General features: G+C 41.0%; 1 protein-coding gene across 1 annotated transcript in view; it reads right to left on the minus strand.

Moving 5' to 3' along the window:
- The window catches only part of DSCAM (DS cell adhesion molecule), a 437,619-nt gene that overhangs the window by 145,973 nt on the left and 268,903 nt on the right, over positions 1–22,743 (minus strand). The window contains 3 exon segments of the mRNA XM_042033380.1: positions 451–624; positions 3,317–3,436; positions 12,906–13,184. Of these exon segments, the coding sequence (XP_041889314.1) occupies positions 451–624; positions 3,317–3,436; positions 12,906–13,184 (573 nt within the window).

Below are 22,743 nucleotides of genomic sequence, written 5' to 3' on the forward strand. Positions count from 1 at the left end.
AAAATCTTAGAGCATGTTGTAATATCTTGTGGTATCTACCTGTAGTAATTGTACCTAGAGTTTCCATCCATGATATATTGAGAATTGATTAAGTGTCTTTTGAATCCCTATTTCCTTCAGCTTCTGACATTTATGACAATTGCTGTGGGTATTTCTCCTTTGTTATTATTTTTTACTCCTGACCAACAAATTTTCTTACTTTTCCTTCATGACTCAGGGATAGCTTCCAGACTTGGTACAACTTTTCTTTTTTTCCTCTGCCAAACAAGGGTTTTCACTACCCATCCTAACTTCCAGATGCTACCACACGCAGCTGAAAGCCAAAATTAAATCAAAGCCAACAAATCCAACCTCTCCCCTCCCAACCCACTTCCCTTCCCTCCAAACTAAGGATGCAGTAAAGACTTTTTTCACTCAATCTGGATCACAGAGAAGCGTTTCAGTTCTTACTTTTAACAGTGAGGTACATGGACTTGCTGACGTCTGCTCCCACATCATTGCTGACCTTGCAGAGGTAGTATCCACTGTCTTCTTCCAGCACATGTTTAATCAGCAAGGAGCCGTTTGTGAGCAGCTGGATCCGACCGTTCAACGCGATCGGCTGGAACTGGGGAACCCCGGCACCTGAAGCAAGAAACCATGGAAAAATGTCAGCAACCATCTCATGTTTTTATTTTTAATAAGGCACAAATGATAGATTCCTGTTCTTAGAGGCTCAATGCAGCTGAAGTGGCTTCTGATGTGATCACAACAAACAGAATTTATCCAAACTGAATTCACTACACCAAAAGGAAGAAGACTTTTGGAAGGCACCAGCAGCAATAATTTGCCCATATTAAAGGAGCACAAAGCCAAAGAACCAGGAAGAGGGAGAGAGGAAATGAAGATTTCCAGCCTGTTCATGGGTGAAAAGGCACATTTGTTGTACATTTAGGGGCTGATGAATTATTGACAATTACAGCTGAACAGTCATAGCAGTATGCATCCCTAATGCATACAGCAAATGAATTTCTTATGACTGAGAGGGATGTCTGTTGTAGTAAACATGGCACACTCAGGGGACCTCTAGGACCTTGTTTATGAAACCCTGGATAACATGGAAAACCACATCAGTGACTGTTTCTCTTGTTTCCTGCTACAGCTGATGGACTGGTGACACACAAAATCTCTGTTCTGCCATGTTTGCAGCCAGTATTTACTGAGACTGTTGAAAAAACCTACAAAAAACCCACCCCAAAAAAATCAAAATAAAACAAAGAAAACAACAAAAAGCTCAGACGACTGATCAGACATTTTTGGCAGCACTGTAAAAATGGAAGGCCCATAAAAACAGGAAGCCAAAGATTTTTGTATCAAGTTTGGTTTTAAGAAAGAACCTACTTTTCATTGGAAATAAGATACTGGGTGATTTAGGGAACAGGAAACAGGATCCTGCTGTACTGTCACCACAAGTTTGGGTTCCTCCAGCATTAGGGACTCTCTAAATGTATATTAAGACACATTTCTTGTAACAAAGGGGTTAAAAACCTACTTCAGCAGCAGGACATGGGATTTTTCAGGGAAGTCAAAAGGTTCTTTTCTTCAATGGAATTCTCTTGCACCACTTTCTGTACACAAAGTTAATATCTGTCAGCATTAATTACTATAAACTGTTAGCTGAGTCAGCCCAGGAGGAAATATGATGAATAAATATTATGGGGAATTATTTAGTACAACACAGCAAGCTAGAACAACCTATGAATACAACATCTAGAATATTAAAAAAGATCAGACATGCATATCAAAAATATTTCTAGTCCTACAAGAGTTTGCTTTGGGAATTTACACCTACACTGAAGGCCTGGTGAGCAACACTACGAACTTAAAAATGTTAAAATTATAATTTTTTTAGAAAAATTCAGTTGCCATTGATGATTTTTCACCTATTTTAGTCATATGCATGTCCCACTTTTCCTTGTGTCAATTTTTTTTCTTTACCAAGCCATTTTTCCTGTCATTTAGCTGGAATGCTCATTTATGCTTTACTAACTGTAGATGTCTGCCACTGATTGCCCACTCACTTCCTGTGTTTGTTCACATGAAAAATTGTGGGAAGAATTTAGTGTTCACAGAAAGGAAAGGGCTGATACTCCTGAGGACAGCTACTGGAAAAAACCTGGAAAAACTGTAGCAGTTTGTAAAGGATTCTGAATCTTCACACATGTTTTTAATGCTGTTACAGCCCAAGTCCTTCCTGAGCAGGAGAGAATCTTATCCCACACATCTGTGTGGATGAGTCTGAAACAGGACTTTTCCAACTATTCTGTCATTCCAAGGTGGGTTATTTATCTCCTCACAGTTAATTACAGCTCATCTAGCTCAGCTTGGCACCCTCCTTCAGCACACAAACACTGCAAACCAGAATCACTTCTTTGTTTCCTACACTCAGAATGAAAATCCCATATACCACTGAGATAAATGGAATTTGAAACTCTGCACCCTTCTTGCAACAAACCATAATTTATCAATAAGAGCACAAATAGTCTTTAACGTGAACTTTTCTCTCACCTGTTTTTTTTTTCAATATAATTTGAACTTAGATCCTAAGGAAACCAAAAATGACATGAAGCATTACATAAAGATTTCTTCTCAACAGCACCTCATTTTGATTTTAAAAGGGTAAATTCGTTTAGATTGGGTACAGAGTTTGGAGAATGTGGTTTTTTTGCTAAAACTTATCAGAAGACAACTGGCCAGGAGGTGCAATCTACCAGGTAGCACATTTTAATTAAAAAGCAGTCGATTTCCTATGGTTACTGAGGGTCAAGTGGGCCACTTTTAATGCTCTGTTACTCGAGAAGAAAATGTTAAAGCATCATGTAAAGTGCATACTGGATTGCTGCTGACGGTAATGCTACCTGACCTTCCTTCTTTGCTGAAAAGACGTGATTGGCCATGTTATCATGAATTTTGAAGGAGGGAAAAAAAATCAGCCAAATGCTGCCAGTGAGCCTTGTGCTGAGGTTGTTTCAATTAAAGCTGTGTCTCTTTTCTCCCAGCCATTCCTTTCATCCCTCACCTGCTGAGGCCACAGCTGAAACCACCTCACAGGCACAGCCAGGATCTCCAGGGCAGAGCAAAAGTCCATCCAGCTCAGCCTTGTGTGGGACAGTGGCCAGCTCTTTGCTTGGGGAGATGATTTATGAGCTATAAAATGTGACTGGTACGCACCCTGCCACTACCTGGCAATTTGAAGATTAAAACAGCAACTTACAAGTGAGTGGGATGTTATTAAGCCAGAATTAGCCTGTCCCCAGTGGTCACCACTCAATCCTACCTTTTGAGTACTTCCAGACAATGGTTGGAACAGGATAACCCTCGGCAGAGCAGTTGAGGATGACGGCTTTTCCATAGATCCCGTCCTGGTCGCTGGGCTGGACCACAAACCTGGGGGGCACTGTGGGAAGGGAGCAGAGGGAGCCATGAGAATTCGGGCAATTTACTGGGTATCTCAAAATGGCACAGCAGTCACACACACCGTTGTAACATTTCATGCAAAAAGCAAAAATTAAAACCAGTTTTTTGCTGATCCAGTAACACACTAAGCTCGGTCGTAGCAGACAATTCACTTTCTGTGCACAATCTCGATGCGTTTCTTGCCAGGCATGACAAAAACACTGGCCTTTACAGGATACCAAAATAAGTTTATAAGATGTCTCCATGGGAGAGGTTAAAAATGGAGTAATAGATAAATCATGTTATTGTGGACAGAAAAGAAATGCTTTCTACCAAAGGTGGATTTGTCAGAGGTCTAAGAACAACTTTTGTCTGTGTTTGCTTTTTATACCATTGAACTAGCAAGCTTTAGAAAAAAAAAATTAAATTATTTAGTACAAATAACCTTAGCAAATAATGCTTTTAATACCATCAAATCACTTAATATTAAAATGAAGCTGTCTGAACCATAACTTCTGATGGGACTTTGCTTTCCAAACAGCCAGAGAGAGGTTCAACCCAATTTGCTTAAATTAAATTGACAAGGAGAAGTCTTGTTTCAGTGCATCAATGTACACATATTATTGAACTTATCCCAAAGCAGCATAAAACCACTGCAGTGAGCCTTCCACACATACTTATTTATACATAAATAAAATAAGAGCTGCTTGTCTCAAGGAAAAGCTGTACATATTCCAAATACAGGTACCCAGTGAAGAAAACCCCTTGTGACAATGTCAAGTCCAGCAATTTGCCATGAAAGCCTAATTCTAAATGTCAAAGTCTCACTAAAACCTACACATTTGACAAAAACATGAAAAAGAGGCTGAAAGCTGTGAAGATTGTGGAAAATCCCACAAAAAGATTGAATATTAGAAGTGTTTAATGGTTGTATTAAGGTCAGTTAAGGTCATAGAATTTTGTTGACCTCCTGTTCTTTGGTTCAGAACATGAAGGTGTAAATATCCAAGAAAAAAACAGAAGTAAACTAATTGTGTCTTTATCCTACATGTTTTTCATTTTGTCATTTCTCACAGGGCCACAGAGAGTGACTGAACATGTGACAGATTTTTTTCATCTCAAATAAATTTGTTTTTTTTAACTTGAGTTCAGCAACACACTGAGATCTAAGGCAGCACAGGAGAAATCCTAATAGTTCCTTGCTCTCCTCATCCCACTGCAAAATTTGAAGCCTCATGGATTCTCCAGGCAGTGCTGACTTTGTCTGAAAATTGAGGAAGACAGAACAAAAGACCCAACCATCCACCCTTGCTCTGATCCATCCCATGAGCTGCCTCTCCAGAAGTGCCAGAAATGAAGGAAGGAAGTCTAGCAGAAGGTTGTAGCACAAGAAAATGCAAGGGAGCACAGAGGGGGACCTCAGTACTGTAAATATTTTCCCTGGGGCCTGAAATAGTTATTAATGTCCATGAATATGGGACTAATTATCCATTGAGAAAATCTGTGCAGCAGAAACACAGCAGAAGCACCAATGTTCTAATACATGACCCTCAAGGTTTTTTTCCTTATAAACACTATTGTAATTCATGCAAACAGCTCTCGTGGTGCCAGAGCATCCTAAGTTTTCCTAAAGGACAAACTGGAGCTGCCAGTGTTGGAGTTGAAGGTCTGTGGACATTCTCTCTGCAGGTTCAAAGACCCTTCCTCACAGCAGCTTGAGCCTTCCTCCCTGGGCCTCCACAATCCAGACTCCCCTCTCATTTTCTCTTTCCACATTCATAGATAGAGCTGTTTTTTAAAAAAAGACAACAATGCTCTGGAGGGCAAATAATCCCCTTAACTGGACTTTTTCCTCACTGAATCCTATAGCCAAAATGCAAAGCTGTTTATTGCCTAACTACTTGAAAAGCTGTTTGGAACATGGCTACAAGAAACAGAAGGAACCAACAGTGTCAGAGGCAAGAGATACCTCTGTGCTAGAAAATATATTTACTGCTGACAAACGCTTTGGCTTTCCAAATGGCCACCACGCTGACAAACATTCATTGTAGGTTACATTAATTCACTATAGGTAAACATCAAACATGAAATCCCAGCAGCAACAGCTCTGGGCAATCACCCACCCTGTTCTAATTATCTACTTATAGAAGACATTTGCTTCAGTAGCTCCTTTCTCACTGTTCTGTGCTCATTGTATCCCCAAACACACAATGAGGTGTTTTCCAAGGCAGGTGAAAAGCACAGTTAGTTGCACAAATAGATTTGATTTCCTACGACTTGGCACGGTGGCATCAGCTTGTTTCACCTCGGTAGCTGTGAGTAAATTTGTGTTCGCAGCTTCTGAAAAATCAATTGCAAGCTGCTTATCCATAAAGAGAGAGAAAAAACCAACGCAAAACATGAACCTACCATTCCTACAGGTGAATGATTACAAAAGATGCAATGGAGTGACTGATAATTACTGTCCTTCTCTACCACTGAAGAGTGTGAAGAGTAGAATGTCTTTTAAAATCTGTCTTCCAATACAAAACTTCTGTAATTTGTTTTATTTCCCTTCTCTTTGAAAAACAGTGTTTTATATTCTTCATTTGCTACGGATGACACTGGCAAGAAGTGCTAATTTTTTCAGGAAATAATTTCTTATATTAAATGAGCAGACATATGCAGAAAGTTCTGGAAAAAGTTAAGCAACATTTCTTAGTACAGAAAAAATGCAATCACTCCTTAAAATACTATTTGCATTAAAGTTACCTGCTAAAATACACTTTTTGTGTAACCCCACTGGGCATATATATATAGAAAAAAAAAAGAATGGATGCCAAGTGGAAATATTCTTTCAGCATTTCAATGGAAATTCTGCCACATTCTTCCATATCTTTTAAGAACTCACAGAGATATCCTTGATGTGTGGTGCCTTTAATGCTGACAAGCTCTGAACAGGGCTTTTCATCGCCTTGATATCATGGTATTTTGGGTATATATGGAAACATAAGTTTTTGCTCAGACATCCTTGATATTCTCAATTTTAATTATTATTTTCAACAGAGAACAATACTAGAATAGTAACTGCAGAAATTAATTTTTTCTCTGTAGCTCCAGGACCAGGTGTATGGTTAGAAATCAGAAAATTTCCTTGTTTGGATCCATAAACCAAACTTACTTGAAAAAACTCAGCCCACACTCAGCAATAGAAACAGTTTCCATGTTCAGTAAAGCTTTGGCCTTCCTTTAGGACTGCTTATGAAAATGCCAACTGCTGCTCTGGTTTTGAAGATGCAAACCCTTGACACTTAGTTTTAAGACTGACAATAGAAATCAGAGGAGATGCTACAGCAAAATAAAATTACTCATTCAATGACCTTTCAATTGTTTCTGTATTGCTGTCTAGGTAAAGCCACGGGATTTTTCTTCTTATATAAATGATTAAAAAGCAAACAGAGCAGACCTTTACATTTTTCTTCCTCCTTGCTCATTTGCTTCTCAATTTCATTTCAATTCAATAACTTGTTCTGTGCTATGTGCTGCCATAGTTCAGAACACAGTGCTGTTAAACACTTGATCTAGATTTTGATACTTAGCTTTAGATGATAAACCTACATTCACTTTTTCATTATCTCTCAGGTCATTAGCCCTTAAAGAAAATATGCTTATCAAGAATTTAACCGAGGTTAATTTGTCTGATATATTTGAGTTAATAAAGTAAACAATCAGTTCTCCTCTCTCTTTAGTTGTAAAGGTGTGAGACTCCTCTGCTCCTTTAGAAGTGAAACGCTCTGAAATAGCTCATGAATGTGACTGAACAGTTCTACTTTTATCATCTTCCTTGTCTCAGCAGCACAGTTCCTTGAGCCTGGAAAGGAGGGCATTTAAAATTGCTTTAACAGTGAGTTTCTGGTAGGCTCTCGTTTAATGCAGCCCACAGGTGTGTGATGAGAAAGGAGCTGTTGAATTGTTCAGGGCAAGAGCCATAAGTTGACAGATGCAAACTCTTCAATGGCTGAACTCAAAGGGCTGAACTTTTTTTACTAAAAAAAGTATTTTCAGTCAATATTATGATTAGCAGTCTCAGGCTCTCACTGAGGGAAAACAAAGGATGAGAGCAATCAGAACAGGATCCACCAGCACCCCCAAATCCTTCTCCCAGGATTGTTCCATCTGCTCATCCCCGGCCTGGATCGATCCCGGGGATTGCCCTGACCCAGGTGCAGCACCAGCCCTTGGCCTTGTTAACCCTGAGGTCCCCATGGTCCCACATCAGCTCCCTGATTTGAGTTTGCTCTGTGTAAATCCAAGAATCCCTTCTGACTGTGCCAGGGATCAGATGCCAAACTCACTCATTCCTTTCCAGACTTCAAATCCATGCAAGCACTCCTGGCTCCCAAGCACAGTGATCAGTGAGTCACTCTGGAGAGCAATTCTGAAGGCTCCTAACCCGAGCTCCTCTGGTGGGCTACTGCAATGAGTTAAGAAATAATCTACGACATTGGCCTGGAATGCAATGTTTCATTTTCACATGGAATATTTGTACTTCACATTTAGATCACACTGTCAAAATGATGGAAGAAATTTAATCAGCCAAAGCAACCATTGATGTATTAATGAATGAGATCATTAAACACTGTACTTTAGCAAAGATGAACAGTTATTAAATTTGGTCATTGGACCTAAGGGGTCGATTTAGCTGGTTAGTGAAACCATTTGCTCTGCAGTTCAAGAAAAAAGATGTACTTTTGCAAAATGAGACCGTGTCTAGTGGTTTGTGTTGACCAGGTTTGTCTAATGAGAACATTAAATAAGTGAACCTTTTAGAAGTCATCTTCAAAGCCATAATGTACATAGCAGCAAAGAAAGTCAATGGGTTTTGACACCAGCTCTGACCTTAAACCTTCCCTCCCTGCTTTTCTGTCCCAAACTCCTTTTGCTGCATCACCCTAGCACCAAACACGACAAAGAAGGTGAAACTCTCTTACTATTTGGAAAAATCAGGGGCTCCTCATTGGGTGCCTAACTATCTAATGATATTCATTTGCTGGAAAGTGCAAAATGAAAACATATTTAATGCTCTAAATGCATTATGGGGGGTTATTAGGTCTCTAAAGACCTTATCTCAATTTTAACTTACGATGTGTTCACTAACAGCAGATATGAAATCATGATTTATGCATCCATTACTATCTTTGAATTCCCTTTTCTGGTAGTATCAGAAAAATTTTGAACTCATAATACATTTATCAGCTTTTTCTTTTTGCTTACCCATTAGAATTCCTTTCACTGCTTTTTATTTCGTAAGTACTTCATTTTAGAAAACTCTACAGAAATGAATAACACATGATAAAGTGTATATAGATTTTTAATCACTCTTTAGAAGACAGCCTTAATGAGTAAAGTCTTGATTAATTCGTCGTGATGATTTAAGTAGTTGACAGAGAAGATATTTTCCTAATTTCTATCTATGGCTCTCATGACAGGATCCTATCCTTTCCTTTTTCTTAATAGCATGACTAGCAAACCAAGAGTGTGCCAAGAAATGAAATCATCAAAATAGTAATAATAATAATAATAATAATAATAGATGAGGTTTTGAGAAGCCCTTTTAGCTGCCAAGTTTTTAATTCATTTCCAGAGGATCTGCAGTCCAGGATCTGGAAGAGCACACGATTTAGAGAAGGAAAGCCCCGTTTTCACTCACCTTCACTTCCTACCTGAAGCCCCTAAATGCAGTGAACAGGGCAGGCTTCTCCCAGTGGCTAATTAATGAGCTTTTAACAGATATTCCATAAACATTGGGACTAATCAAGCCTGCTTCTCTGTGGATTTGTATCTCATGTTTGAGAAGAGATCCCATTGGAACATTTCTTGTGTTGGCAGAAGGTTTTGCCTATTTAGATTCTCTGGTGTTACACCCAGGGTTTCTTACCAATCACCTCTTAATATGAAGTTTGGAGGCTTTCAGCTTCACTGGAGGTGTTTTCCCCTCTTCCAGTTAGTCTAAAATTGGCCAATAATTTGTGGAGGCAAGCACTGACAGCCCCATGTCCAGAGCATTTGGCTCTGTCTCATTTCTAGGTTCTGACCAAGGAACCCGTGGCAGAGAGAAATGAGATCACCCTGAGATCTTCTTACCCGGATGCTCCAGAGCTTTATTGTCTCACTTTCTCTCAGCTGGTGCCTTCCATCTCCTGTGTGATGCTGTGGAAGCTGGCCATCATCTTCCTCTGATATTTAAGACAGGGAAAATCCAGCCTTGCTGGCCCTGTGTTTTTAGGGCTCCTCATCACCACTTGGTTGCTTTTATAAAGCACAAAATAATTGGAATTGTGAAGATTTGCTATGAAGTGCCCACAGAGTTTAAGAAACCAGTGCTCTTTTTCCTTTTGCCATTTAACACCCCTGGCAAAATGGCAGTGCAGCTTAGATATGAAAAATAATATTTGTAGGAAGAATATAGGAAATCTATTTAACAGACTTAAAACTTCACAGGAATATAGAATGATAAAAAATGTCAGATCTATGTGATCTGATAGAAAATGTTGAGGAAAAAAATACCTGAAGCTGAAAGGTGATGAATTTATGTTTGTGTATGGAATCTGCAGAAGTTTGTGTATTCACTAGTAATTCAAATGAAGCCATGAGCAGTTGGCCTTCTTCATTCACCTTAGGAATGTATTGTCTTTAGATTCTACTTCTAGTTCTACCCATGTATTGTAAAACGATGTGGATTACCAATTCTTTTGGAAACATGATGGCCTGCACTGTTTTAATGCCTACTTTTGAAATGAATACAAGGACAGTCTAGATAAGGAAAAAGGAATTGTGTGGGTTAACAGTCATATTTCACTTAATTTTCCTTTCTCACTCACTGTCTGCTCTCATATCAAAATGCACCTTGTGCACATAAATAAGGTATTCCCAGAACACATCTTCCAGCATTTAGGATAGCCAACTTTTAAGTTTAAAGCACACTTCTGAGAAACCCTCAAACAATGGGGATTAGAAACAAGAGGAGTTAAAGTACCACTTCTCCCAGTATTTGGAGATAAACCACTTAATTTAGAAAAATATATGTTTCAGTTTTACAGCACCTATGAATAAAAAAGATGAGGAGGGATCAGAAAGCCTGAAGAATAAAAAGGCAGCAGGAAAACAAATCTTAATTTAAATGTGTACAGGTCAGGTTGGATGCAGAGGAGAAGTGATCACAGTGACCCTCTGGTGCCTGTTTGAATTCTGACCCTTGTGCAATGAGGCAGCTGAAGAAGTTCAGTGTGAGGGAAAGAGGCCAGGGTAGGGTTTTTGGCAGAGATTTCAGGTCAAACATGATATTGTATTTTCCCCTTTTCCTCTGAGAGCTATTATCTCAGATGCATATCAAAAACTGATTAAAACATTATCATTTAAAGTGACAGCGAGAGAGAGGAGAGAGGAGAGGATTTAAGGAAGCTCTGCAGAGCATCAGCTGGGCAGAAAGATAAGCAAGGGGGAAAAATGATGTAGCCTTCATAACCTCCTAAAAAATTGCAGGATCCAGAATTCTTCTCCAAGTCCTTGGGAAAAAGAGTGAAAAGCTCTCCTCTATCATGCCCATGGATTTATGAAGACAGAACCCTCCCCAGGAGGTGTAATTAGAGCAGAAAGCACACGAGGGGGAAGTGAAGGTGAAAATGGAGCTGTTTGGGATCAGGGACATGTGAAGGGCTCCCCAAAACTCTTCTGCTGCGCAGGAAGGGAAAACTGATTAATACCTGAAAAGGCAGCAGTAGGCAGACGTGTCCAGGGAACAGAGTTCAGGGGAGGAATTACCCACAGACAGCAGGAGGCAGGGAAAGTGCAGCTCAGGAAAAACCAGGAGAAGTGAGGGCAAGGCAGGGCATGTCCCCATCAGTGGGGGACAGAACAGAAATCCCTACAAAGAGCAGAAATCCCTACACTCGTGGGTCTCAGTGCTGGCAGGGACAGACAGTGGTTGCAGAGAACCTGTTCCCAGATGGTAAAACCATCCTGGGTGTGAGAAATGCCTGTAGGAACCCACACAGAGAAGCTGCAGATTCATTCCCATCACTTCCAGAGCTGAATAACAGCTGAAAATCAGGAAAAATCCCAGCTGGCTTTAGATGCAGCATTTCTGAGCAGGGCACACACAGGCAGTGATGTGAGGTTTTCAATCTTCCCTTCTCCAGCAAAAGAGAAGGTGAGGAAAAACTCTCATTATTAGAATGAGGAATAGGATTAAAATCTAGCAGAATTTAAGAAAGGAATAATTAAAGGCATGTATTTAATTAGATTACTTCTTTTAAGAATAACTAAATAAATGAGGAAAGTAATAAACACCTCTACTGAATAATTTTAAGTAAGATTAAAATCAGTGAAATTAAAAGAAAATAATGAAATATTTATATCAAAACTAGTGGAAAAGTAATGGATCTGTTTGTCACTGAGTTTTGGGAATACTAGCATAAAAAAAGTAAGCATATTAGAAAACTAGGGAATAATTCCTTAAGCATAGCATTAGGACACTGGGAACATTTGACTTAAAAGCGTTCTTCAGAATTTGGGGTGGGAAAAACCCCTGGGAAAGACTGCAAAAGCCCCCTTAAGATTTTAAGGTTTATCTTGGCAAACTTACAGGGGGGAATATAAAATATAGTGACCTGCAGTAGGCAGAAATTACTGAGGTTCCTTGTCGGATTACTCTGTGTGCCCTCCTTCTCTGAGGAGCCCAGTGGCTTGGTAGCAAGAATGGGATGGTGGAGAGGGAAGAGTCTGACACTGATTTTTTAAAAATGAAAATTTGAAACACTTTGAAAAACTGCAAGAAAGAAAAGGAAGTCATGTGCTTTTGTTGAAGTTGTGTACGTTAAGTTTGAAAATACATCATAAGGTATAATTTCTAGGTACCTTGGCTAAGGTGTCACTAGAAAGGTCTTTTCCACATAAAATGTTTGCTTACTGAATGTAAATTCATTTCAAATATCTATTTCAAGGCAAAATGTTGTGAAGTCATCATGAGTGCATGAATCCTGCTAATTGCATAATAAACACAGATCAGGAAAAGAGCAAGGTAACATCAGAGAGTCTTTTCCCCATGAACTCAACATCAATGTTCTGCTTTTTTACATACATAATGTTGTAGGAGAGAGCGGTCTAAATAAAAAATGTGTCTAATCAGACTAAAACAATAGCAGAGAATAATTTGCTACTGTTTCAAAGGCTTTATCCCAATCACAAAATTTTCCAGGAAGTCACTCCTGAGGCTCCCCCACCCACCCCATACACTCCAGGGTTTTTGATTAGTTTCAAGACTTTTAGATAGAAAAACCATATCACTTTCTGTGCCTCACTGCTCTGTGTGCTCTCTGTCATGAAGACAGGGATTACCATATTTTTTACACTTCCCATCAAAGAGCTGTCATTGCAAAATACTGATGAATCCCGCTTAATTAGCGCCCTTCAAAGTAATTACACCTCCTCACCTCTCACGATTAATTGGCTTTGGTGCTCCACAGCTGCTGCATCGTTCCTGGCTATGCAGGTATAGTTCCCGTTGTGCAGCAGTGAGAGGTTGGAGATCCTCAAGGAGCTGGTGAAGTCGATGTTGTCGATGGTGACCCCGAAGCTGGCGGGGATGGGCCGGCCGTCCTTCTGCCAGGTGATGGTGATGGGCAGGTCCCCCGAGACCACCACGCAGGGGATGAAGACCCTCTGCCCGATGGAGAAGCGTGGGAACTCGAAAGGCTGGATGAAAGGTGGGACTGCAAAAAGAGAGGGAAAGAGGGAGCTGTTGAAGGCCTTGCTTTGGAAAAGAACGTAACGGGGCAGATGTGCAGTGTGGAATGTGCAGGATTTACACCTCCAACAGCTGTAAAGCATTGCTCAGCAGGAAAAACCACATTTTTGAAAATACCTTTTCATTTCTTGGCTAGCCAGTGCATAAGCAGAGATGACAAGCTTCTAGAGACACCTGACTTCACTGGCAGACCCTTGCAAGAGGATCAAGCCCCTCTTCCAGAAATCTCCCCACCACCAGCTCGAGCCTCTCCAGGGCTGCCAGCAGTGACATTGCCAGGAAGAACTCAGCAGCTTTCAAGGTCTGGTGCAAGGGCCTTGCTTAGGGTCATGACATAGACCTAGAAGAGGCTCCAGCTCTGCTTCTGGGATGTGATGAAAGGGAATGTGAGCTTCCTTGACTGCTTCTAGCACTCTTTTCTTAGTGTTTCAAGTCACAATTCTCATTAAGATTGCAGGAAGGGAGAGACATGTACAGTACTTGTAGGACAGCAAATTAAGGTAAAACTTATTTCTGATCAGAGGGATGGTACAAGGCACAAATGTTCAAGCTGGCATTTAATTCCTGCTAAGCATATTTGGCCTGGAAGATCTTTTTTTTCTTTTCTTTTCTTTTTTCCCCATATTACTCTCTGGATGAACCAAAAAAACCATGAAAGAATTTGCCTTATTTTCTGCCAAAGTAAAGAATTCTACTTCTTAAAATCATTTTGTTTTCAGGTATTTTTAATTAAAAAAAAGAAACAGCCAGTTAGATTAAATAAACATAGAATAATAATGGGGCTGCCTTGTTTTCTTTGGGTTGTGGTTGGAATGTTTACTAAAAGATTGGTAAATTGAGACTCAACTACTTGTCCAGATGAAGGAATCAAAATCTTCTGCCCTTCTCAGGGGAGCATTCAAACAGCCAGGGCATTGATCTCAGGCAGGTTTTTATCAATCATTCCTGAAAGGGCTGCACAACCAACTTTGCAAGCAGTACTCAAATACTCATTTATCAAAAGAGAAGGTTCCTAGAGGTTATGCACCTCAGATAGGAGCGCTTGGGAGATCAATTACACATCATCTGTACTACATTTGAACAGGAAAGATGGAAGGATACCCAGAGCAGAACATTTGTAGTGATCTATATGTTTGAGCTCCAGAAGAAAATGGTGTCTTTATCTAATTGTATTTCTCTTGTCCTTTTTCCCTTCAGAAATTATAAGGTTGCGGTTTCCCCAGAGTTGAAGCAGAAAAAAAAATCTCTCAAGTGGTTGCAGTGTATGCCCATGGACTTCCCGAACAGCACTTTTCCTCCTCTGCCACTGTCCTGTTTCTGGGATGCAGGGACAAGTATTGGTGACCACTGTGCCAGCTCCAAGCATTTCCTTTGATCCATATGTTGGGTCCTCCATCAGGAGTAAGAAAGTTTATCAAGCATGGCCAGCAGGTCAAGGGAGGTGATTCTGCCCCTGTGCCCCTGTGCTCAGGTGAGAGCCCACCTGCAGAGCTGCCCCAGCCCTGGGACCAGCACAGGGAGGACGTGGAGCTGCTGGAGAGAGGCCAGAGGAGGCACCAGGATGAGCAGAGGGATGGAGCAGCTCTGCTGGGAGGAAAGGCTGCGAGAGCTGGCATTGTTCAGCCTGGAGAGGAGAAGCTTTGGGCTGAGCTCAGTGTGGCCTTGCAGGGCCTGAAGGAGCTGCAGGAAAGCTGGAGAGAGACAATTGCCAAGGGCTGGAGGGCCAGGAGCCAGGGAATGGCTTCCCAGTGCCAGAGGGCAGGGCTGGATGGGAGCTTGGGCAGGAATTGTTCCCTGGGAGGGTGGGCAGGCCCTGGCACAGGGTGCCCAGAGCAGCTGGGGCTGCCTCTGGATCCCTGGCAGTGCCCCAGGCCAGGCTGGACACTGGGGCTTGGAGCAGCCTGGGACAGTGGGAGGTGTCCCTGCCCATGGCAAGGGTGGCACTGGATGGGCTTTAAGGTCCCTTCCAACCCAAGCCATTCTGTGATCTATAATTCCATGATTACAAAGTCCCAAAGGACTAAGGCCTTGCTCAAAGCCATGTTCAAATGCTTGTGCACATGCACCTCATGGTGCAAGAGGCTGACACAAATCTGGTATTAACTCCACAGTTGCCAGCACAGCCATGGTGCCATTTCATGAGGAGAGGTTATGACCATGCTCAGCTGCCACAGAGAGGTGACATCAGGGACAGGATAACACCATTCATCCTTCCAGGCCTTCACTGGCTTTCCCAGGAGTGTCTCACTGTCTGTGTTTGGGAAAAGTGCCGCTGCCATCCATTTTGCTCATAGGCTGTAAGACTTTTTCCTGGCTACCATCTCTCTAGCTGCTAAAACCTGTCCTGTGGCATTCTGAAAATCTGGTAGATCAGGCATAGAGAAAAAAGGAAGTTGGTATAAATTACTGTGTTTATTTGAACTTTGAGCACTGGAAATTACCTGCTTGTTCACTTGGGGATTTTTGCTGTCACAAAGTGAGCCTGTCTCTTCAAATTTCTTTAGTCCAGCTAATTCATTCACATGAGACTGCTCAGATTCTTTGTACATCAGCAGAAAAAGGTTGAATTTCTCTTACCATTTATTGACAAGCAGTTCACAGTATAAAAGGGAATGAGGAATTAACTGAATGTGTCTTTCAAAAGGTTTTGCTATAAACTTTCCCCTTGATGAGTGCAAATACCAGCCAAGTGCCAAGTCCCTCCCTCACCATGCTGCCCAGCACATTTCTGCCCAAAGACTGCTCTTATTCTCAGACATCATTACTGAAAAATATGCTAAAATTCACAACAGGGTGGAAAATTGCTTCTGTATTTTCTGCTGAGTGTGTAACAAATTTGAGCCAATCTTTCACAGACAAAATGATATCAAAAGTCAGACAAAATGTTGCCCAAGGATTATAATGTGCATCTTCACTCTCCATCTCCCTGATGAAGAAAACAGGGAGCAAGATCATTAGGTGACATTGAAGTGTTTTTCAGAAAACATTGATTTGCAAGGCTGCATTTACCAGCTCTAAAATATAAGTAGCAGCCTGCAGAGTATTTCAGAAATTGGCTAAAATATTTATAAGCAGCACATTTTCCTTCTACTCAGGTTTTTAAGATACAGAGGAAACCAACATTTCTGCTTCATAAAATATAATGTATATTCAACCTGCAGCAGCTTGCAGTCCTGACAAGGAGCTTATTTTAAAAGCCAGTGTGTAATTTAAAATCAGTACTTAGAAGAAAGTGAATAGTCTTGCAAAAACTTTGAAGTATTGAAGAATGTTTTTCAACTACAGTATTCACCAGGTTGGGTTGATAAAGGAAGTTTCTGGTGAGCTATCATAGGAGATAAACTTTCTTTCTGCTCATTTGAAGAAAGAAATGACCACAAAAAATAGCATTTATTAAAAATATATTATGAAATCTGGCAAATAATTTCTGAAATGTAAAAGTTTCCATTTGTATTGATACCTGCAGTAAAAAGTTGAGACATATGCTTGACAGAAGAAAATATCAATCTTGATTAACCAACACGTGGAGGGTTTATCTCAAACTAAAGCTGTACCATTGCCAAGCAGCACTAAAAAGATAAGAAGTGTATATAGTACTTTGAGAGAGAAAGTTTACAGTAGTACAGATGTATTTAAAATCTGTTTAAAATACTTCAAGGTGTGTTTATGTGTTTTCCTTCCCTATACGCAGCTTTAGTTTCACCACATTTCAGAGCTTGTATTGGACTTTTGGTGAAATTATGCTAGTGTATGTATAAATTGTTCATCTTAACTACAGAGAGAATAGTCTGTGTGCTTGTGTACATGGAAGGGATGTTTCTTTCTCTACACACAATGGGCAGAAGAGAGAAAATCTCTGCTTCATGCCACCAAGTGCTGTGTCCTGGGAATGCTTTATTGATGAGACCTTGAATTAAGTGTCTATTTAAAAAGAGGAGCATGGGCCAGCCTCATTAGTGCTAATACAGGAAGATTTAAATTATGTTTTTGTGCCCTAGCAAGGTCTTCTGTACCTCTGGGGAACTGCTGGAAAAGAGGGCAAGGAGGGCTTCCACGCTGCTCTCCATTAGCAGAGGAACATCCTTAATTTCTTGCCCTCCCTTCCATGGCACTTGCGCTGGGAGGAGCTGCTGAGATGATTCACTCAGAGAGAGTATCCTGCAGATCTCCTGTTTCCTGCAGCAGCCTGCTGAACGTGATGTTCTGCACAGCAAAATGGAAGTCATCCCCTGCTTTATCATCATAAACAGTTCCCTGATGGATTTTCTTGCAACAGCACTGTTGCAGGGGCTGTGTCTACAATATAAAATACTTTTGGCAATGAATATTTAGGGCTGATGCAAAATAATAACTACCAAGCGATGCAGTCTCTTAGGGCAGCCATGTGACCCCAGATTTCATGCACTGGGAGTGAAAAAGCCAAAATTATTTTGTCTCTGCACAAACCCTAGCCATGGTCTAGCAACTTATAAGTTTTCCCAGTCATCACAGTCCCCACTTCGCTTTCCTGCCACCCAACGCTCACAGGCTGCCTGATGCTGTAGTGGGAGCTTCTCCACAAGGAAAGAGGGTTCAAAATGTTGTGTAGAAACCAAAAATGCTTTTATGTCACGTCTCATCCATCTCTGGAGCCACCTCCTTTCAGCCTCCTTTGTGAGGGGAAAAGTGCAAGCCCTTATCATAATGAGACACCCTGCAAACCTGGGGTGGTGGGGAGCTCAGTTCCCTGCCCAAGGGGATGCATTTGTTATCTATTTTTCTCTGTCACAAATAAGATAAGAAGCAGCTGCAGGAGTGTATTCATGCAACAAGCTGTTACCTTCATCGGTAAAGTGCCTCCTGATTAAAGGCCTCACTTTTGGAACCTGCTCCAGAGCTATTGCCCTTTCTCAGCCCCTACCTGATCTAAAGTGATCTTTGTCCTCAGGTATCACTGTGCAAAGTCGACACCAACTAAATCACTGGAGCCAAAAGTTCTGGATTGAGATGAGAGAGGGCTTTAACAGAATGATCTTTGTCTCTGAAAATCATTACCTTGAGTTGTTTGGTTCCACACTAGTCTTCTTTTCACCTTCATCCCAGGACTGTGCATAAGCAGCGGATTTTATAGCACCCTTCTCTTTCCACTGGGTTGATACTGTAGGGTTTTTTGCAAGCTATGTATTACACACATTGATTTAAAATTAGGCCAGCATGATCCAGACCTGCACTGTCACAGTCTTGCTTTCTGTATTTACTACATGTCCTAACACACACACTGCTAATAGCTCATGCTAAATTGGTGCAATAAAGTGCTTAAAATGTTAACAGCAATTTTAATGAATATGTAAGGAAGCAATTAAAATATAATTGACAAAATAAACGCAAAAAAGAGTGAGAACATGCCTTCTTCCAAATCTTTAGTAAATAAATCTGCATGGTAAGAGAGAGAAGAGGGACAGCTTTTGATAAACCAATACATAATATACAGATGCTCTTGACCTCTTTAACTGAGACACTTACTGAAGTATTAAGGCTCATTTCACATTGTTTGCATAAATCATAAATAAAAACATCCATACACAGACATAAATTGGGTTTGAAAGCTGTAAGGCTGTGCACAAACCCAGGGAGGTTAAATTTAGATTTAAGTGAAAAGTTTTAGATTTGTACATATTAATTCCTCACCATGAAGACTGGCATAGGGTGAAACAACTTTAACAGACATTTTTGGGTGACCATTTTCTGCACTGTCAGAAGTGAAGTAATTACAGAAGTTGTATTAGGAGTGTACTGGTGCAAAGTAAGACATGACAGCATTGTCCACATGACACTTGTAGGATTTTAAAGAATGTAAGTCAGGTATTTTAATGCAAGGCTAACCTTGAGCTGCTGTATGTTGAATGGCAAAAAAAAATTTACACAGATCTGTCAAGAATATCAGCCTATTTCAGTCTTATCTTCAGGAACTTCTACAGGTTAGACACTGGAGACATCCCTATCAAAGTGCACATTCCTTTAAATCAGTCTCTGCCACTACTTGCTCCCCAAAACTACTCCCTATGCCCATTATGTGACCTGAGAGGAATTTCCAAGCGCATTTTCCAGGATATTTTGCACAATGGCACATTCTCATTCACTCTGACCACACGGCCCTGGTGTGATTCCTGTACGTGACAACTTCAGTCACTTCCAGAGATCTGAGCATTTCTTCCCAAGGAAGTTGTGACAAGTTTGAAGGGATCCAAACCCATATAGCATGGAGGAGTGCGAAAAAGGTCCAAGTAATATAATGAAAGAAATATCTGAAAGATGTCAAGGCCAGAAGTTTTTTCTGACTCAATCTATTGGCAAAGTCAGTCAGTAGGACAGATAAGATCTGAGATATGTACACGAAGGTGAACTCCCATTTGCCATAATCCAGGCTTCCAGGCTGGAGCATGCACAGATTAGCAGATTGGTTGATGACAGAATGCACCACAGTCCCAAGAACCCTGCAAAGATTTCTCCTGATGTTTTTTCCCTTTTGTGTCTGCGTATTTTTCACTACCTAAACCATCCCACCCCGAACTGATCTGCAATGCAAATTCACCAATACTATTTCAGATATTAGAAAAAGCTAAACACTTCCCAGGAAAGATGAGAGAACCTATTCAAACAGTTGCAACATGAAGTTATTTAGAAGTAGCCCCTGTTTGGTTTGCTTGTATTCTAACATGAAGCAAGGCTGGTACAACTCCTTCTCGTGGTTCACAACAGGTGAGGTACTCACTTTATATAAGGCAACAAGAACTCTTCTAAATCAATGAAATACATAAGCTCTACAAGATCAGAAACAGCCCTTTTGAACACCACACATTTTATTTTAATGATGCTGAACCCTTCCCTCTCAGGGGCTTCTTTTTCAATTAATTCCTGTTGGAGAAGTGTGAATAGCAGCAGACTGTTTACATGAGAATGTGTCCCATGAGCCTGATGACAAGAAAATAATCACTTACTACTGATGGCTTTTACTGTAGCTGGGAAAACTATTACTATAAATTGCATAATAAAAAAATGGAGATAATAACTCACTCTTGTTCTTAAAATGCTCTGAGATCGACTCAAACACTGTAGAAGAGATGCTGCTATTATTTTAATATTTTTCCACTTTAATGTGGGGTTTTTTCCAATGGAAATACGAAAATTAGAGATAGCATGGTAATATAACTCCTTTCTTTGTTTGCCAACACTTCCCATGATAAGACTATTTTCATTTGCTTGCAGTTTGACTTTTGTTTGGGTACCAGTTTTCCAGGCCAGGTGTCTGCCTCAGTCTGAGTCGTTTCAGCTGGAAGGTTTCAGCTACAATTCTTGGCCATTTCCAAGAATAAGGTGGGAGAGGGGGAAAACTGAGACATGGTAAAACTCAAACAAACAAAAAAAAAGGTATTGTGAGAACCTGAGAAGTCCCACCTGCCCCATGGATTTAGAAGCATGGATTTCAAGGTCAGGTGATGGCACCAGCCTCAGATGTTCTTGCTATCCCTATAAAAAGTCATCACAACAGTGCCCAAATTTGCAGTCTGAGCAAAACCAAGTCAGTAAATAAACAAAACCCCCTCATGATCATATCCTGAGAGGACATTTTCCAGTGACAAACAGGGTCCAAGCAGAACTGAACACATCCTAGCTCTACCTTCAGTGGCTGAGTCAGTTCCAGCCACTGGGGCAGGTGCAGTCTGGTGGGATTCCAGAAATCAGGGCAGATTTGTCACTCTGGTGCTTGAACTTGAAGGCTGGCAGAGAAGACTGAAACTGGAGGCTGGGAAAAATGTTGGGGTATCCAAAGGGAAAGGGCAGTTTCGAGTCTTGAGAACAAGGCAGTGTGGAAATGAGAACTGAGATGACAAAGACTTTGAGTTCAGATTGGTTTTGGGACTCAGAGGAGAAGAGCCAGGACTTGGGCAAGGATGAGCTGGAGAAAACTGAGGCAGATGGGTCATTCTGAGAAGGAATGAACAGAAAACCTGCATCTTCTACAGAATCTTCTTCTCCTTAAGATCTCTGACTTCAACAGTGCTCTGCCATTGGCAAATGTATCCAAACCCCTCTGGCAAACCACGAGAGCTGGGCTGAACACAGAGCAAAAACTGGTGCTGCTAAGAATAATTCTGTTCTTGGCAAGGACCTGTGCAGTATCCTTAGCAAGGCTTATCTCAATTACTTCTGATGACGTCAGTAACTTCTGTTCCCACTTTGCAGGAGGGAGGGGAAAGGGGGTCAGTTTACTTTACAAACACAAAGCGAAAAACATAGCCAAACATAGCCAACTTTAGCCTTAACATAGGCCAAAGCAAAATGTGCTGAAAAGGTGTTATTAAAGTTGCAAAGGTGAGTGGTCAGCAGGTATGGAATACAGAAATTAAGTGTGTAAGTACAGTTGTAATCTCCCTCTGTTACTTGAGCATTACAGGGTGGGGAGTTTTCCTGGCTTTTTGTCAGAACTCAGAACTGGCCAAATCATTTGTCTAAATACAAAAAAAATAATGCCAAGATGGCTCGATTTCCAAAAAAGCTCTGTTAGGCCTCAGGCACGGTTCCATGGGAGTTATACCTGCCAAGCAGAAACCTGCATGTTTTCCTGCCAGCTCATCCACTCAGCTCCCAGCAGCCAGCTCAGGGGACTGCTGCCTTCCAAATCCAGACTTTGGGACAGAGACAAGGGGCAGGCGAGGTCTGGGGGGAAAGGGCAGGGAAGGAATGACAAGCCACATTTCTGTGGGACAGAGTTAGCTGGAGTCTGCAGACAAGGGCAGCAGCTTTTTCTAAAAAATGGGACAACGGATTTCATGTGGTGTCTCATTGATTCTTCTGTTCAGCAGGGAAAAAAAGGAGAGGATCTAAGGTCAAATAGCACAGAAGTGCCCAGATCCCAAGCTTTTGGTGTTCCCAGAGCCTGCCAGGTGGGAGGATGCACAGCAAGGCTCTGAAAGCTCCACTCAGGTTCTCTGGCAGCCAGGAGTTCATTTAAAATTATTGCCAAGAAAAGTTCTGTTCTCCTATCTGTGACCTTATCATGATTTCTGAAGTATGATTTCACTTTCATTTGGATGTTTGTAAACCTCAAATTTAAGAGTGGACAGCACTCTTGTATTTGATGACATGCTCATGGTGTTGAGGGTTTTTATTTAAATGCTGGTTTAAGAAAGTCTTCATCCAAGACAGAATCAGGATGCTTCCCATACTGGAGGATCTAGAAAGTGAAAAGTAAATGTGGCCGAGAGCTGCCAACTTTGAAAACCAGTTGTTTGCCTAATGCAGATAAATGCTGCCCCATAGAGCCAAATTCTGAATTTACTTTTGCCACAGATCTGCCAGATAAAGCTAATTAAATTACTTAAGTCTGTCCTTCCCATGGGGTTGCTAAGCTGGGTGACGTGACTGCTCTGAAGGAGGAAACAGAACTCTCAGGAGCAACTTCATTTCAATGGGAGCAGAGCTTTGAACATATAAATGCTACATAATGGCAGGTGAACTGGAAAAATTAAGCTGTAAGTTTCTGA

The sequence above is a fragment of the Corvus kubaryi genome, unplaced genomic scaffold, assembly GCF_017639235.1.
Source record: "Corvus kubaryi isolate FWS band 111438036 unplaced genomic scaffold, C.kubaryi_AGA036_p1.0 133, whole genome shotgun sequence".
In the NCBI taxonomy this organism is placed as follows: domain Eukaryota; kingdom Metazoa; phylum Chordata; class Aves; order Passeriformes; family Corvidae; genus Corvus; species Corvus kubaryi.